The sequence below is a fragment of the Mesoplodon bidens genome (genome assembly GCF_964165515.1).
Source record: "Mesoplodon bidens genome assembly, chromosome: 2".
In the NCBI taxonomy this organism is placed as follows: Eukaryota; Metazoa; Chordata; class Mammalia; order Artiodactyla; family Ziphiidae; genus Mesoplodon; species Mesoplodon bidens.
The window spans coordinates 77,636,401-77,653,379 of NC_138177.1; the positions used below are offsets into that span (position 1 = coordinate 77,636,401).

Sequence of the window (16,979 nt, forward strand, 5' to 3'; positions counted from 1 at the left end):
TTCTATGTGAACTTGGGACTTAAAATCATGCCTTTGAAATGCTACATTTTAAGACAAGGTAAGCTTCATTTTAATCTACCCACCTGAAACAATGTCATTAGCATCACGATGCTTTAAGTGTTCTATAGTGTTATATATTCTACAATCATTTTTTGTTACTTTAAAATATACTGTTTTGGGGAATTCCCTGGCAGTCTGGTGGGTGGGACTCTGTGCCTCCACTGCAGGGGACCCTGATTCCATCCCTGGTCAAGGAACTAAGATCTTGAAAGCCGCGCGGCACAGCCAAAAAAAAAAAAAAAAAGTTATAAAGTAAAATATCTGTTTTTGACTAGATAAATGTTTGCACATGGTATAGTATAAAAAAAGGGCATATTGTAAAAAAAAAAGTAAGTTTCCTTCTCACCTCAGTCCTCTTGCACCCCAGTTTCTCTCTAGAGGCAAACTCTATTACTCATCTCATGAATATCCTCTCAGAGATACTATCTATGTGTATATACATATATTTACAAATTTACATATTCATATTATAAGATACATGCATATGTATGTATATATTTAATATATATTTTATATACAGTCTATAAACTGCATTTTATATACAGTTGTGTGGACATACTGTGCATTTTAAATTTTGGTAGGTATCTCCAAGGTGTTCTACAGATGTCATTCTACCAGCAATTCAACAAAGTGCCTATTTTTCCACATCCTGTCAGTACTGTGTATTATCAAGGCTTTTGGTCCTTTTAAACTAAGTTGATCACTTGCTCCTCCTCAATACTTTCTTTACTTGGTTTCCAGGACATCACATTCTTTTGGTTTTCTTCTTACTTCATCAGTTGACATTTTTCAGTGTCTCTTGATGGTCTCATCTCATCTCCCTGATCTCTTTATTTCTTTTCTTTTCTTTTTTTTTTTTTTTCCGGCTGCATGGGGTCTTAGTTGCGGCACACAGGATCTTTCGTTGTGGCACACTGGCCCTTTGTTGTGGTGTGCACGCTTCTCTCTAGTTGCGGTGCATGGGATTCTCTCTAGTTGTGGCATGCGGGTTTTCTCTCCCTAGTTGTGGTGCAAGGGCTCCAGAGTATGGGATCTGTAGTTTGCGGTGCGTGAGCTCAGTAGTTGTGGCACGTGGGCTTAGTTGCCCCGTGGCGTGTGGGATCTTAGTTCCCTGACCAGGGATCAAACTCACATCCACTGCATTGGAAGGCAGATTCTTTACCACTGGACCACCAGGGGAGTCCCTCACTGAACCTCTTAATGGTAGAGTGTCCAGAATCCATTCATCGGCCCTCCTTTCTTCTTGATCTACACTTACTCCCTATATCTGTATAATGTAGTAGCTAGTAGCCACATATGGCTATTTAAATTTAAATTTAAATTAATTAAAATAAAATAAAAAATTCAGTTCCTCAGTGGAACTAGCCATATTTCAAGTGCTCAATAGTCACATGTACCTAGTAGCTACCTTATTAGATAGATGGATATAGTACATTTCCATCATTGTAGAAAGTTCTATTGAACTGCACTTCCCTAGATGATCTCACCCAGTTTTGTGGTTTTTAAATACATTTATCTGCTGATGACTCCCAAATCTCTATCTCCAGCCCAGACTGCTCTCCTAAATGCTAGACTTAAGCATCTGTCTATTCGACATTTCTACTTGGCTGTTTAGTTTATTTCTGAATTCGGCATGTCCAAATCCCTAATCCTTTCCCCCAGGCTTGTTCCACATATAGCTCTCCCCGTCTTAGTGGATGGCCAACCTATCTTTTCACTTGCTTAGGACAAAACTTTGGAGCCATTCTAACTTTTCCTTTATGGCTGCAGATATAGTGAGAGGAAGAGAGGGAGAATCTTGCATCTTATAGGCCATGGGGGGATCACCGAAGGGTTTTAACAGGTTACCATGATCAAACTTGCTTTTCTGAAGGATAATTTTGGCAGCTATGTGAGAATGAATTGGGGGTTGCTGGTGGGAAAACCTGGAGAACAAAAGTCTACTGTAAGACTTTTGGGAAGATATGATAAAAGTTGGAACTAAAGAAATACCAGAAGTGGTGGGGAAGGACTGGATATAGAAGACACAAAAAATGTAGACTCTTCATTCAGTAGTTGGTCAATGATTAAATGTGAAGGATGAGGTTAAAGGAAGAATCTGTGATAACTTTAAGTATTCTGGTTTTGGTGACTAGGTATAGTGGTTTAAGTTTGAGAACAAAGAAAGCAAGACTGACTGACTTAAAGGAAGACAAAAACATGCTGTTTTTGAGATACCTGTGGAACATCCCAATGGAGATGTCCACCAGACATCTGGACATTGAGACCTGATAATGTCCCTGAATACAGGTGGCAGCTGAAGCCGTGGGAATAGATGAGTTCTACCTAGGGGGATCATGAAGAATGAGAAGAGAACCAAAAGACAGAGTTTGGGAGGATTCTTTAACATCTACAGGATAGGCAAGAAGAGTAGCTAGCAAAGGCAATTGAGAAGGAAACTGTCAGAAAGGTAGGAGGAGAACCAGAGGGAGAGGCCAAGGGACAAGTGAGTTTGAAGAAGAACAGAATGGTTAAGTGTTAAATGCAGTAGTGAGGTAAATAAGTGAGGATTGAAAGAGACCACTGTGCACATTCCTGCAATGTGATTTTGCAAGAAGAGTTTCAGTGTATTATAGTGGAGCAAGAAGCCAGGGTACATGGATTGAAGAGGTGAGAAGTGAAGATAGCGACTTTATCCAAGAAGCTTGACTGAAGAGAAGACAGGTTAGAGGAGGACCCAGGCTCAAGGGCTTTAAATACATTACTTAACAGGGGAAACTTGAGTATGCGTGTAGTCTGTGGAAAAGTAATTAGAGGAAGACAAGCTGAAAATACAGAAGAAGGAAGGAGGGAGAGGAGAAGAAGGGGGAGACAAAGAGAGAGAGGAGAGAAAGTGCAAATAATTACAAATAATTACAGAAAGTGCAAGTAATTACAGAGAAAGGCTTCCTTCAATGATGGTAGGAGTCTAAAACAAGTGTTGGCAGAGAGGTTCGTTCTGAATTGGAAAAGAGGATGTATTTCCTTTAGAATGAAGGAAGGAGATTAGGTAGATATATGTAACTAAGTTTATAAACATGGGGGCTAGACACTGAGGGAGCTAATGTCTGACAGACTCAATTTTTTCCACTGTGAAGTAGGAAACACTGGTGTGGGTTAGGTGACTTAGACATTATGGAAAACATTCTAAACTGATGTAGTGAATGAGACAAAGAGAGAGAACTACTAAGTTTGAGCATCCCTGAAGGCCCAAGTGAAGTGAGAAACAGTGAATTTGTAGTGGCCCTAATCTATAATTTGTATGATTTCCTCTAGTAGCACAGAAAAGAGATATGAGCCTTAAACCTAAATTATTAATCCAATATTAATCTGGTGCTTTAGGCTGCAGGGAAAGAGGTTCTTTATAAACTTATAGGAAAGCATTACCACTGTTCACAAATGACTAAAATTTTCTATACTATCAAGGTTTTTTCCTTCAAGTATTTGCCTCCAGTTACTGGCCAGCTTTTTCTTGCTGAAAAAGGGCATTTGCTTAGGATGAGTTGTATAATTGTGATAGCAATATTTTTCTACCAAGTATGATAAACTCTATTTGGGGACTGAATATTCGGGCAAAATACAGGTTCTTGTCTTTTTCTACATTTAGTATGTGTTGTTTCAATTCTTACTAATATTTCTACAGAAGGGGAAGGGGAATATGAACATCTAAAACTCAAGTTCAGTTCTTGTCAGGATCTTTAGGGGTGTATTTCATAAGAAAGAGATCAAATAAACTACAATTGATTGTAATTTTAAAAACTGATATGAGTCCCTGTAACTTCTACCATAGTATTACCCTCAAGAATATACACTAAATTTCTAAGGATATATATATTTAAATCTTCCCACTATATTGGTTCTAGAGGTACCAATGATCTGAGATAATAATGGCTTCTGAAGTGCAGTCCCATCTGGTTTAATATTCATTAAAGGATGAGTTTTTTGGAAAAAAAATTCCAGTGTTATAAGAATGTGCCATCAAGGAGACAGAGGACACTCTACCAATAGTTCGGCCTGTGTTGTAACTATCTAGGGTCAGCCTAGGTGGAAAACAGGAGGAAAAAAAAAGTATGTAACAGTATTCAGAAACAATAAAATCCTCAAGACTGAAATGAGTTTTTTTGCCAGAAAAATGAGTATTTTTTACAGTAACATTCCATAAGCAGTGCTCTTGATGCTGAGGGACAAACCTAGCTTGAGACCCATTATGCAGCTTATCTTGAGTAAATACTCATGAATTACACAGAATACTCCATTAAGAAGAAAGGAAGCAGGTTTCTCCCTTACAGGGGTACAGTGACTGATGAGAAGAATTAGACAGTAACACTTTTGTTTTGAGCTCTTGATCTGGTAAGTAAATTTAAAAAGCAGCTGAGGGACTTCCCTGCTGGTCCAGTGGTAAAGAATCCTCCTTCCAATGCAGGGGACGCGGGTTTGACCCCTGGTCAGGGAACTAAGACCCCACATGCCACAGGGCAACTAAGCCCATGCACCACAATTACTGAGCTTGTGCGCCTCAACGAGAGAGCCCACGTGCCGCAACTAAGACCCAACGCAGCCAAAAATAAATAAAATAAAATAAATAATAAATAAATCTTAAAAAAAAAAAAAGAAAAGCAGCTGAGTGGAGTAATAAGGATCACCCTGGAAAATGATGTCGCTTTTCCATAGCTGCCCTCTGCCTATCACCTGCCTCTAGAGTATATATCTTTCTTATGGAAAAGAAAGGCAAGAACTGGGAAGGAATAAATTCAAGCAAGTTTCTAACATAGCCAGAGAACACTATTCTTTAGTCTGATAATTTCAGGGTGACACAGTATTTTCGTACTGATGGAGAGGGAAGAAGATGCCACGGGTGGTAACTGTGGTTGTAGGCTATATCAATGTAATGACAAAACTTACATGTAGGGATAGGCTCTTAGAGCTTGACTCAGTTGTGTACCTAACAAAGATGACTATGTCACATTTGGTTATGAAAACATTAATAAATGTTTTCCTGAGCCTCCTACTACTTAGTCAGGCTGGCTTAAGGAGGAACATTGGTGAGAAAAAAATTTTTAAAAAATCCCTGACATTTTTCCTTTTAATTCCTTCCCCTGGTGAATTTTAAAAGTAAATGTTCTGATGAGGCCAACAGTAAAACATACAGCAAATCATTTTTATATGATGGTTGAAGCTACGTGGAATACACAAGTTCAATTCTTTGTACACATCTTCCTGTGCTCTGTAATTCTCCATAGCAACCAAAAGCATTAATTAATGCAGATAGCAAACATTAGAAAACAGCAGTCTGTTCATGCTGTGTATATATATATATATATATATATATATATATATATACACATACATACAAGGACACCTTGAGAACCTAACCAATTTATATCTTATTGTATTAGAAAAATAAAAAAATTTTCACACATAGTGTTTCTGGAAATCATTACTTTAATCGTTAATCATTCAGTTAAGCAGAAAAACAAACTTTTAAGAGGCAGTATTTTATCTACTTTGTGGACTGTTACACTTATGGCTAAAATTCAAATTTTTGAATCTAGTACTTACAGGTAGTAAAGATCATATGAGCATTGATTATAGGAAAAAAAGGCCAATGAGAAAGGACTGCTGCTTTCATAGAAACAAAAACTACAAGATTCTACTAAATTTGTATAAATGTGAAAGAGTACTTCCTTTTTGAATTGACTAATTCTGGAATGCATGACCAGATAGCTCCCTTTTCTCACCAAATGTTTAAGTTGCTTGTTTTTATCAGGGGTAAGAAGCAATTCTGGAGAAAAAAAAAAATCTAGCCTGATAAATAGGATATGTGGGAGTCCCATCTTCCGAGAAAGAGCAAACCCAATTTGTGGATATAGCTATACTGCTAAACAGGTTAACCACTAACTTAAAGCTAAGGGCTAAAACATCCCTACAACTGTTCCTGGTTTTGCAGAGTTGTGTTCTTGCCAGATCTCCTTTGATATCTTCTAATATGACAATAACAACAAAACCAAGAAGTTCTATCATGATGAGACTTAAGTTAACCATAAAGATGACTAAAATCAATGACTCTTTTAAATGTGATAACCCAGTGTGAAGACGGTGCCTAGAGCTGAGGGTGGGTCTAAGTGAATACAGAGCCAAAATACTGTACAGGCAAACTGCAAAAGTCAAAATTGTCTGGTAACATCAACCAAATTTACTCTCTAGTTTATATTTCCCAACTGTAAATCTTGTCATATCAACTAATACAGATGCCTACATAAGAAATCTGACAATATCTATTGAACATCTATATGTAAAGCACTGTATTAAATATTGTGAAAAACCCAAATATTAATAAAACATAGTTCTTACTTCAAGATTACAATACTTAATACAATACCTAGTGGGAAGGATAGATATGTATACAACTAACCACTGTCTCAGTATCCAGAGGTAACCATTATGAACAATTTCTTATTTATTATTTCAGAAATATTTACTGTATACATAAACATATACATACTTGCACATATATATTATATATATGTATAGTCAAGCACATTTATATACACATATGTACACAATCACGTTTATGCTTATATAAAGCTTTTTTTTTACACAAAAGGGATATTATAGCATCTTAATTTTCTATCAAATATATCTTAGAAAGTTTTGATATTATCCCATGAAGAGTTATGCCATTTCTAAAGAAGAATGCACAGTAATGTATTGTAATCTAGGTAACCAGTTCTCTATTGACAAATATTTAGCTTTTTTGTTTTTTTACCATTACAAATAATGTTTTGGTAAATATCCTTGTGTACATGTCTTTGTGTACTTGTGCCCGTATATCTACATGGCAAACTAAGAAGTGAATTGTTTAGTAGGTCTTTTCAAGTCCTCTGTGGTCTTCTTTCTGTTAAACAGGGCCAGGAAGTGGCATAGGTATCCTCTGTGCCCCCTACTATGGTTTCATAACCATTTCTCTGCCTTCTTCAAAATTTCCACTATCTTAGAAGCTTATGATATAGTTGTACTGTTTTCTCCTGACCTCCTTTCCTGGTCACTTTCTTATTCCCTGAAGACTTCAGCTCTGGTTTACTGTCCTCCTTTTCATTCCTGCTCCTTTCAAGATTTTCAGTGACTTTAACACCAATGTGGATTACTCATCTCACATCCTGGTCTCCTCACCCACACTGATTCGTTCTTTCATCCCTCACAGCCACCAACATCCATGATTATAACATAAACTTCTGCATTACAAGTATCCACAATATGAAATCTTGAAGACCTCTTTCTCTAATAACCACCCCCTCAACTTTTAATTCACTTATGCTAATGCCTCTACTGTAATATTTCTTTGACCTCATCAATACCTCCAATTCATTCAACAATATTTTTTTCACTATCCAATACCTTCCTTCTTTTTTTGTTTCCTAAAATCCTGGTTGGACCCAGCTATCAGCCTTCTCCTCATTTAATCTAGTGCAGCTAAAAGTTGCTAGAGAAAACCACACAACTAGGTTCATGGGCTGTATTTTAAATTAATGACCACAGAACTCCAGTGGGCACTCAGTCATGCCTAGAAGTCCTACTACATTTCCCTAGTAAATCTGATTACAAGCCTACAAGATAATAATTTCACAATGTTTTCTCTTTTTATCCTGTACTTTACCTGATAACTTGACATCATATTTTACTGAGAAAACAGAAGTAATCAAACAAGATGGCTCCCATGTTCTCAACATCAAAGCTGTTACAGTGGGGCTTCCCTGGTAGCCCAGTGGTTAAGCATCCGCCTGCCAATGTAGGGGACGTGGGTTCGAACCCTGGTCCAGGAAGATCCCACATGCTGCGGAACAACTAAGCCTGTGCGCCACAACTACCGAGCCTATGCTCTAGAGCCCATCAGCTACAACTACTGAGCCCATATGCCACAACTACTGAAGCCCGTGCACCTAGAGCCTGTGCTCAGCAACAAGAGAAGCCACCGCAATTGAGAAGCCCGTGCACTGCAACAGAGAGTAGCCCCTGCTCGCCGCAACTAGAGAAAGCCCACGTGCAGTAGTGAAGACCCAATGCAGCCAAAAATAAATAAATTAACAACAAAAAAAGCTGTTACAGTGAAAGAAGTACCTCTGCTCCTATCAAAATCTTCTCTGCTTGTGTTCTAGATCTCCTAAAGACTTCACTTCTGCAACTCTTGCCCTTTCTCTTCTGCATTACCTATTTCTCCTTCTTTAGGATAATTCTCATCAGGTTATAAGTATGCTCTAGAATCTCTCATTCCCCCGAGCTTACAATCACTTCTAGCTACAATCCCAGTCTCTGACCGTTTCAAGCAAAACTTCTTAAAAAATGTTACATACTGTTTGTTATCTCCATTTTGTCTTATCTCTTGTAACCCTCTCTAATTTGGCTTCCAACTCATTGAACCTGGGGAATAGTCTGATGGATTTTTCACTGTCCTCACCTTTTTTATGTCTCAGAAGACTGGTCTCAGGTAACCACTCACTCCTTGATATTTATGACACCAAGTTTTTCTGGTTTTCCTCCTATCTTTCTGTCTCTTCTTCAGTCTCCCTTGCTGACTCCAATCCTCTATTCAGTGCTTAGTCCTGCATCCTCTTCTTTTCCCCTAAGTGATCTAGTTTAGTCCCACAGCTTTAAATCACCAAAATCTTGTTGACTCCCAATTTAGCATCGAACATTTCCATTTGATTATCTACCAGGCATCTGCAATTTAACAATAAAACTCTTGATTTCCCCCCAAAACCTGAGAGTTATTCTTGGTTTCTCCCTTACCCTTGTCCCATTACTCTACTCCATTAAGTCTATTGATTCTACCTTCTCTCCTAGGTTCCTTATCCAAAGCACTTTCATTTCTTACCTGGACTATTGCAGCCACCTCCTAAGTAGTCTTTCTGCTTCTAACTTTGTCTTCAATAATCCATTCTCCCCACAAGGTGATCTCTTAATACATAATTCAGTTTATGTCACTTGAATGATTAAAGCTCTTCGGTGGGTTCCTATGACATTTAAACATTTAAAAAACCTCTTTACCAGCACCTATAAGACCCTATGTGATCCAGCCCTACTTATCTTCTCAACTTCTTATTTTCTTACTTGTTATGCTCCAACCACACTGGACTTCTTTCTGTTCCACGAACTTGCCAAGTTGTCTTTCCTCAAGGACTTTGTTCTGGTGTTCCCTCTGTTTGTGATGTTTTTCCTCCTAATCATTATGAGATTGGTTCTTTCTTGTAATTCAAAGCTCATCTTAAATATCACTTCTTCAGAGAGGTTCTCTCCATCTAAAGTAGCCCTCCCCACCTCTACAAAGTTACTTTGTAGCTTATTACCCTATTTATTTCCTCAATAGCACTTATCTCATTCAAATTATATTCTTTATTTGTTTACTAGTTTACTGTCTGTCTCCTTCATGTAAGTTCCTTGAGGGCAGGTGCCTTGTCTTTCCTGTCACTTCTATTTCCCCAGCAGTTCTTGACATATTGAAGGCATTCAAATATTTGTTATATAAAAGGATGAAGTAACTGAATTATTAACTATATATATATTTAGGTAATAGTGACAAATGCCAACAGATGCTGACAACTGATAAATGTGTGTTTTGTTGGAAGAGCCTCATTTTGAACTTTGTTTGGAAATGAATTCCCCAAATTAGAAAGGTTTGCTGTCATGAACTAATCATTCACAATATTCTTCTGGTGGTCTATTATGTCCCTTTAGCAATAAGTGGCTAATTTCTTATTCAATAATTCTTATATGAAATTCATAAGAAAATTAATATTTTTACTTTTATCATGTTAATTAGAAGGCTATTTAATAGAGTTATACTGTTTTTCAAAAAGCCTTTCAGATAGGTGAATAGCTTTGGGCTGGTTTTCATTCTTACCACTTAGCTGACATTTCTAAATTTTGATGCCAAATGAGTATACTCTCTGAATTTAACCCCAGATGTTCTGCTTCTCAACCTTGGATCTTTAAAAAGATTTCTTTTTTTTTCTTTCTTTCTGTTCTGTTACCAAATTACAGAGTTTTTTTTTTTTTTAAAGGAAAAACGTGAAAAAATATATTTTATCATACAAGAGTTATTTATGTACCTCAAATATTTTTCTCCTTTCAGAAATTCATTACATTTATAAAACACTATTATTCCAAGGCCTTAGATTATGATTAGCTAAAATAATATAAGAATTATACCAACAGTAACAATTCTCACATTAATCTACCCAATAGGACTCAGCTACATATATTAGGCTCTTTATAATATGTGGTCCCAGTAAAAAATACACAAGAATATAATTTATAACTAGGTAGAATTTGTGTACATTTAAAATTTCAGGTTGGCCTATGTAAGTTGTTCTGGACAACTTTTGTTTTTATTAAAACTAACAAACCACTGGATTAAAATGACAATTAATTGTTTCCTTTAGTTAATACCCAAAAAGAAAGCCATCCTTTTCTCCTGTGTGACAAAAGGCCTTTGTCAATTAGGTCTCAGTTTATATACTGGCCACATTTGGCAAAGTCCAGTCCTCACCAAAAATAGTAACAACCTGCTCTGGATGGCAATCAAGCAGCAAATCTATTTTCAGCCTTAATGTTTGAAACTCCAAATGCTAGATACCATGGAACTGAACCTTAAATGGCATAAGTAAACTGGTCTGATACTAAACGACAGGACACAGTACTTGGGGCTCTCCAAAACATCTGTTTCTTTATTCCAAAAGAAACAATGTTTCAGGCTTAGTAGGGGAATTTAAATCTAACTTTGACACATGTAAAACCAAAACAATCTTAGAACTGAAACAACTGGGGAAGGGAGATTAGAATGATATAACCTTTGTTGTAGTCTCTTACATTACCCTAAATTTCCTATTTTCTTAGTGTCTCTGGTTTTTATTATTAATATCTTTGTTATCTTACCTGTCTCTGAGTGTGCTGGGGCCTAGATAAGGATACAGGTTTTCCTTGAGCTTTCCTTTGATGAGATGGTCCAGGGTCTCATGTAAGAAAGGCTGATGCTGAGTATATACATTTTCTACTCCCTAAGACAGGGGGAAATGGTTCTTATGTCATTTTTTTTGGAACTTGCAATATAACAGTTAATGATACTCATATCAGAAAAGGACATGCACTCAATAGAGATTTCATGGGACAAGAGTCAAGCAGGAATTTTAGGAGAATTTTATAGTTAATTATTTTCATCAATTAGAAATGTTCTAATCTTATGAAAAAACTCTGTAATTTAAGGTTAGCTATTATAAAGGAATTTTTTAAATGCAGTTGCTTAAATCCTTTATTATCTCTTCACTGACAACCTTCCTTTTGTGGAAATATTATATGATATGTAGAGCAAATAAAAGGACTATGTAGCAAAGGAGACTAGAAACACTCAGGAAAATGGAAACATTTCAGGGAACATAAGAAAGGCTAGCAGATTAAAACTAATTTTTGATCATTTTAAGAAAATAGGTTAGTATTTTTAAAAGATCTACAACTGTTTGCTTCATCTTTAATTTCTGTCAGAGAAAAAAAACCAACCTAACAAATCTTAAACAAATGGAGTAAAATAGCTATGACTAACAGAACTGTCTGCCTTTTTACTCTTGGGTATTTCCTGGAAATATCTCATTATTCCCTTCTCAGCTATTTGGGCCAATGATGATGCTGTTCCAATACAGAAAGTATTTAAAGAAAAAGCTTTCAAGAGGATGTCTGCTTTAATTTCATTTAACTGACATAGTACTAGATCAACAGCAATCCTGAAGTTACTTTGAAGATCATATTCATTCACTCTAAGCTTCAGGGGCTTCAACTGTTTCTCATTTAGGAAAGCATAGAGATATCATACCTTCAATCCTTTGAGGAACTGTTTGGTAATAGCCACAGCATCTTTGGGGCTGAAGAGGTCACTTCCTCTGATCCGTTTACCACCATATTCAACAACTGTAGACACAAGCTTTTTTAAAAAAAAAAAATAGATAAACAACCTCTTATTGCTTGTGGAACAGGAAGAAAATAACTTTATTAAGGAAATGAAAACATGAGAGGACAGAATTATACATTTCTGTGAATAAAAACAGTATGACATAATTTGTCAGAGTTAAGGCTATAATACTACAGTTTGGTTCCTGTTTGATGGGATTAATATATAAATCTGGTTACCTTTCGATACTTCTCAGAAACACCTTTATTCCTAAGGTCCATCATTAATCCTGGTAGGCTATTGCTGCTGTGTCGCTCATAATGCAGAGCATAAAGCATCACCAGGCGCGCAGCATCAAACTCTGTCACTTTGGGGTTCTGCAGGAGCCTCTTTACATTCTGAAAAAAGAGAGAACTAATATTTATCCTCCCTTCACTTGGGTGATGTATAATATCTTAGTTCTAATAATTACTGAATGGTAGTGATACATCTGACTAAAATACATATGACTAAGATCACTACTATGGCAATGTACAAGTCGTAGGTTTAGCAACTGTTTCAACTACAGAAAATCAAATGCCTTTTGCCTAAGATAAGAATTAAATAAGGACATAAATTCTCATTGTAATTGCTTTAAGACAAATATGAATTTAACTATGGTTATTTCCCCTTTTCTTTCCTTTGATTGAGATGGTCCAGGGTCTCATGTAGGAAAGGTTGCAATTTCCTCACTGAAATAAGGAACACATACTATTTCCACCACTATTTCTACCACTTCAATCAATACAGCACAGAAGAGAACTGACCAGTTGACTTGTAAAACTCTACTGCCTTTTCTTAGTGTCAGTGACCGACCAGTGAAATGGAGACAATTTGGTAGAATTTTACATAGGAGGACTGGGCTTAATCTCCAAGAAGCATCATTTATAACAATATGTCTCAACATGGCTTACAGAGATATGAATATGTAACAGCATATAATCTCTAAACTGAATACGTAAGATCTTAAGAGGGCAGGTACTGACAGCAAAGGAAGCTAGACAAAATCATGTTTAGGTTGTATCAGTCCTCACATTAAGGGACTTCCCAATACTATAGATTTATATTTATTATGCAGCAGAACAAATTAATTAGAGCCAACAAATACTTTTTGATCACTCTCTAAGCAAAAGGCACTATGCCAGGCACTGGAGGGGACACAGAGATGAGTTGGAGACAGTTTCTGGCCTCAGTGAGTTCACAGACAATGGGGTAAAGGGGGATAAAACAAGTATGTTCCATTCTGCTATAAAGTATGTTTCTTAATACACTTAGCTCTATGAGATTGGTAACTATGGGAATAACATAGAAGGCATATTGGTTTACATGTAAATTTTTCAGCAAGTTAATATTTAGAAAAGATCAGGCACAAGTTTCCTCTTTAAAGAGGAAGCTTTACCAATATGTTAAGGAAAAAAGATGAAAATCCTACAGAAGTGTTTTTTTTAGAAGTAACTGGTTTTGCAGCTTTAAGAACTGCTGTGCTTTCCACAATGTTAAGCTATGTGGGGAAAGGGCAAGTGCAAATGAAAAGGATGCAAAGATATTTCTGTGTTAAAAAGCAAAACAAAACAACACCCCCAAACTGACTGATATCCCCATATTGTATTTTTAATTTTGATGACACAAGTCTCTATGAGAAGCAAATATTTTTGAGACCTTATATGTCGAAGAATAAAACATGAGCCCCAGGAGTAACCACAAAGGATGGTCTGAGTGCACCTCTAGGTGCAATGCCAGCGAAATTTAACTGTGCTAGCATTTTAATTAGGATTATTATTTTATCAGGGCTCTGATTACAAAGTTATATAGATTTTTCTTTCTCTTTTTTAGTTATATAAATTTTAAGTGATCTGCTTATAACCCTATTTTCTCATAACCTTTGTTTATTTTTAGTGCATGATTTTGCAGAATGTGAGGCTTTTTCAGGAACACATACGTGGTATTATAACAGAAACATATGCATGCAAAAACCAAAAACTGAAAATCAGTGTAATGGGGGACAGGGGACACTAAGTGAAGAGAAGTTCATCTGGTTACTGAGGGATCAATTGTAAAAGGTCTTAAAAACTAAATTTTGGGATTAGTTTGAGACACTGAAAGAGATGCTATTAATAGGAATATGGAAATCAGAGAACGAAATGAGTTGGGCTGAAAGACTAGTAAGAGCATTGGAGCCTTGGAGGGCACTGGATTCTGAGGACATAACAAACAACTAACATCTGTATAGTATTCTGCAACTTACAAGATGCATTTACATACATTGTCTTTTTAGTACTTCACAACAACCAGGTCTAATGACTAAGAACTCTTTTTTTCACACTAAAGAGGGACTATGATGAAATGGGGAACCTCCCAGCTAGCTTTCAAGTAGAAAGTTCTGTGGGCAGCATTCTTATTGTTGCTTTTTAGGTGAACATTTCACTACCATCGTCCTTACAGGATCAAAAGGAAATAAATTTCTCTTGTACAGATTTAAACCCTGCAGTTATAAAATTTTCCTTACCTCTTTTTCCTTTTGTGGTAACATTTCCACACAGCAGTGACTAAATACAGACTATTTAGAATATTTGTTTAAATGTTCCACTAAGTTCTACTATAATATGGAGAAAGTTCAGGATACAAATTAATTATCAAGTAAAAATACACAATTTCATATGTATCTCAGTCAACCTGGCGTAAGTTTAAAACATCCATCTGGGATCTCTGTTGTCGCTTTTCTTATAGGCACAATGTTTCATTTTCTGCCCTTGCAGTCACACTCTTTTTACCTCAAATCTACTCAACTTCTGACTGACCTGTCCCTGTACTTCTAAGCAAATCTGAGATACTCAAGTAACTGTAAACCCACAAAAACTGGTATGGGGACAGTCAAAGACTATTTGCAGCAATCAGTTTATACCCTTCCTATTTGCTCCTTTCTAATTACCTTTCCTTGAATCTTGACTCTTGGCTCAGTTTCCCATTTAAAAAATCCACTTCTAATCCTTGAGATTTGGTGCTGGTATTTAGAGTCCCCGGCTTGACTCTTAGCTCTCCCTCAATGGGAGGCCTTCTGATCCGATAGCCCAGACCTGGTCCAAGACTACGCTGAGTAGAGTACTTTGCTTACTTTTGAGCCCTTAGGACCCAACCCATGGCTCAGGTCAGTTTCCAGTTAGACTTATCTATTCCCTCATGAAAAGAAACCTGTAGATACAAGCTGAATTCTTTCTTCTTTTTCAGCTATGTAAGTCCTTGAAGAAGCAGAGTCTTTTTGTCTGCCTGGATCCCATGTTATCCTTTGACTTAATTTTGAACTATTTCCCTCACGGCTACTTGACTCATCAACTTGACTGACAGTGACATATATTATATTGAGATTCCAGTGTACTAACCAGAGAAGAGGAGAAAAAGAATCTGAGAGACTTTAATTACATAGGAGGTATGTGTTACACAGTGGTATTTATATGTTGGAAATATGACTGAATTATATAATGAACTTTTTGGTATCTCTTTTCTTATTAAATTTCCCGTAAACCTTGAGATAATCAAGGGAGAAAAGTATACTGTTACATAATAACAATGGCTGAATAAAAAGTGAAACAGAAAACTATTGTCCACTTAAGAAGATGGGATTCAAAAATCTTCCACTGAATTCTAACATTAGTGTAGGCACAATGAAGAAATAGGAAAAGAAATGCAAAAACACTAACTTTGAAGGTCAAGTTTCAAAAAGGAGCTAATGTTCATTCAAAAGACATTGATTAAAAAACAATTCTTCTCTTCTGATATTTAGAGATTCTTCCATTATTTTGGGCTGACTACTTTTATACTTTTCTGTTTTTTTCTACCAAAACTATGATATAGCAGTACAAGAAAAAACTTTTGTAATGACATGCCTATACTTTAAGCCAGTGTACAAATTATAGTTGAAGTCTGCAATTAAGGATAGTCCCGGGGGCTTCCCTGGTGGCGCAGTGGTTGAGAGTCCGCCTGCCAATGCAGGGGACACGGGTTCGTGCCCCGGTCCAGGAAGGTCCCACATGCCGTGGAGCGGCTAGCTCCGTGAGCCATGGCTGCTGAGCCTGCACGTCTGGAGCCTGTGCTCCGCAACGGGAGAGGCCACAACAGTAAGAGGCCCGCGTACCGCCAAAAAAAAAAGATAGTCCCCATTTTTTTTTTGCTTTAATTTAAACTGAAGAACAGGATCTGTACCTTGTTATCAACTATCACAGTAATGTAGTAAAACACTCAATGAATAGCATTATAAGCCAACAGATTAGAACAGCAAGATGAAATTGGTGGAAGTCTTCAACGTGCTGATATGATTAAATAATGAGTCTAATCTAACAGTTTGAGAGAACAGTGTTATGGGACTATAAAGAGCTTATCTAGGAAAAATGACAGAAAGTAGGCAGGACCCAATTCCACTAACTGGTAAATACATGAATCAGTATTCTTTTACTTAATGACTAGTCAAATTTAGCTTTGGTGTAGGTCTTCTGCTGGTCAACACTGTTTCTGAAATACTAGTCAAATGATAGTTTAGAGAGAAATAGATCATTTTTACTCTTAGTTGGTAAAAGTAAAATTGTCAGCTCAATGTATCCAAAACAATTTTCTTACAATTTTAATGAGAAGCAAAAAAACCCTTCTAAAATCAGGGAGAGTTCCAAGATCATGAGTGAATTAAAAAACATGTCCTGGATGCCATAAAGAAAAGAGAATGTACCATCAAACAATAATACTGAAAATAGCGATAGTTAATATTCATTGAATGTTGTAAGTACCAGGTACCGTATTAAGTGCTTTACATGTATTAGCTCATTACACCCTCACAAAAATCTTTGAAGTAAGTACTGATATTTCCCCCTATTTTACAGACAAAGAGACTAAGACTTGGAGTGGTTAAGAATCATTTTCAAACCCAAGGCATCAAAGATTCAAG

At 36.6% G+C, this 16,979-nt stretch overlaps 1 protein-coding gene across 6 annotated transcripts in view; it reads right to left on the reverse strand.

Annotated features, from left to right (window-relative positions):
* Positions 1 to 16,979, reverse strand: part of VPS45 (vacuolar protein sorting 45 homolog) — a 75,608-nt gene that overhangs the window by 34,775 nt on the left and 23,854 nt on the right. For 5 of the 6 annotated variants that reach the window (XM_081225540.1, XM_081225544.1, XM_081225542.1 and 2 more), the window contains exons 11-13: positions 12,250 to 12,408; positions 11,936 to 12,043; positions 11,008 to 11,129 (exon numbers count right to left, since the gene is read on the reverse strand). In XM_081225540.1, coding sequence (XP_081081666.1) covers positions 11,008 to 11,129; positions 11,936 to 12,043; positions 12,250 to 12,408 — 389 coding nt within the window. Of the gene's footprint in view, positions 1 to 7,506; positions 9,293 to 11,007; positions 11,130 to 11,935; positions 12,044 to 12,249; positions 12,409 to 16,979 lie in introns of those variants that run through there. The other variant, XM_081225543.1, reaches the window with a different exon arrangement.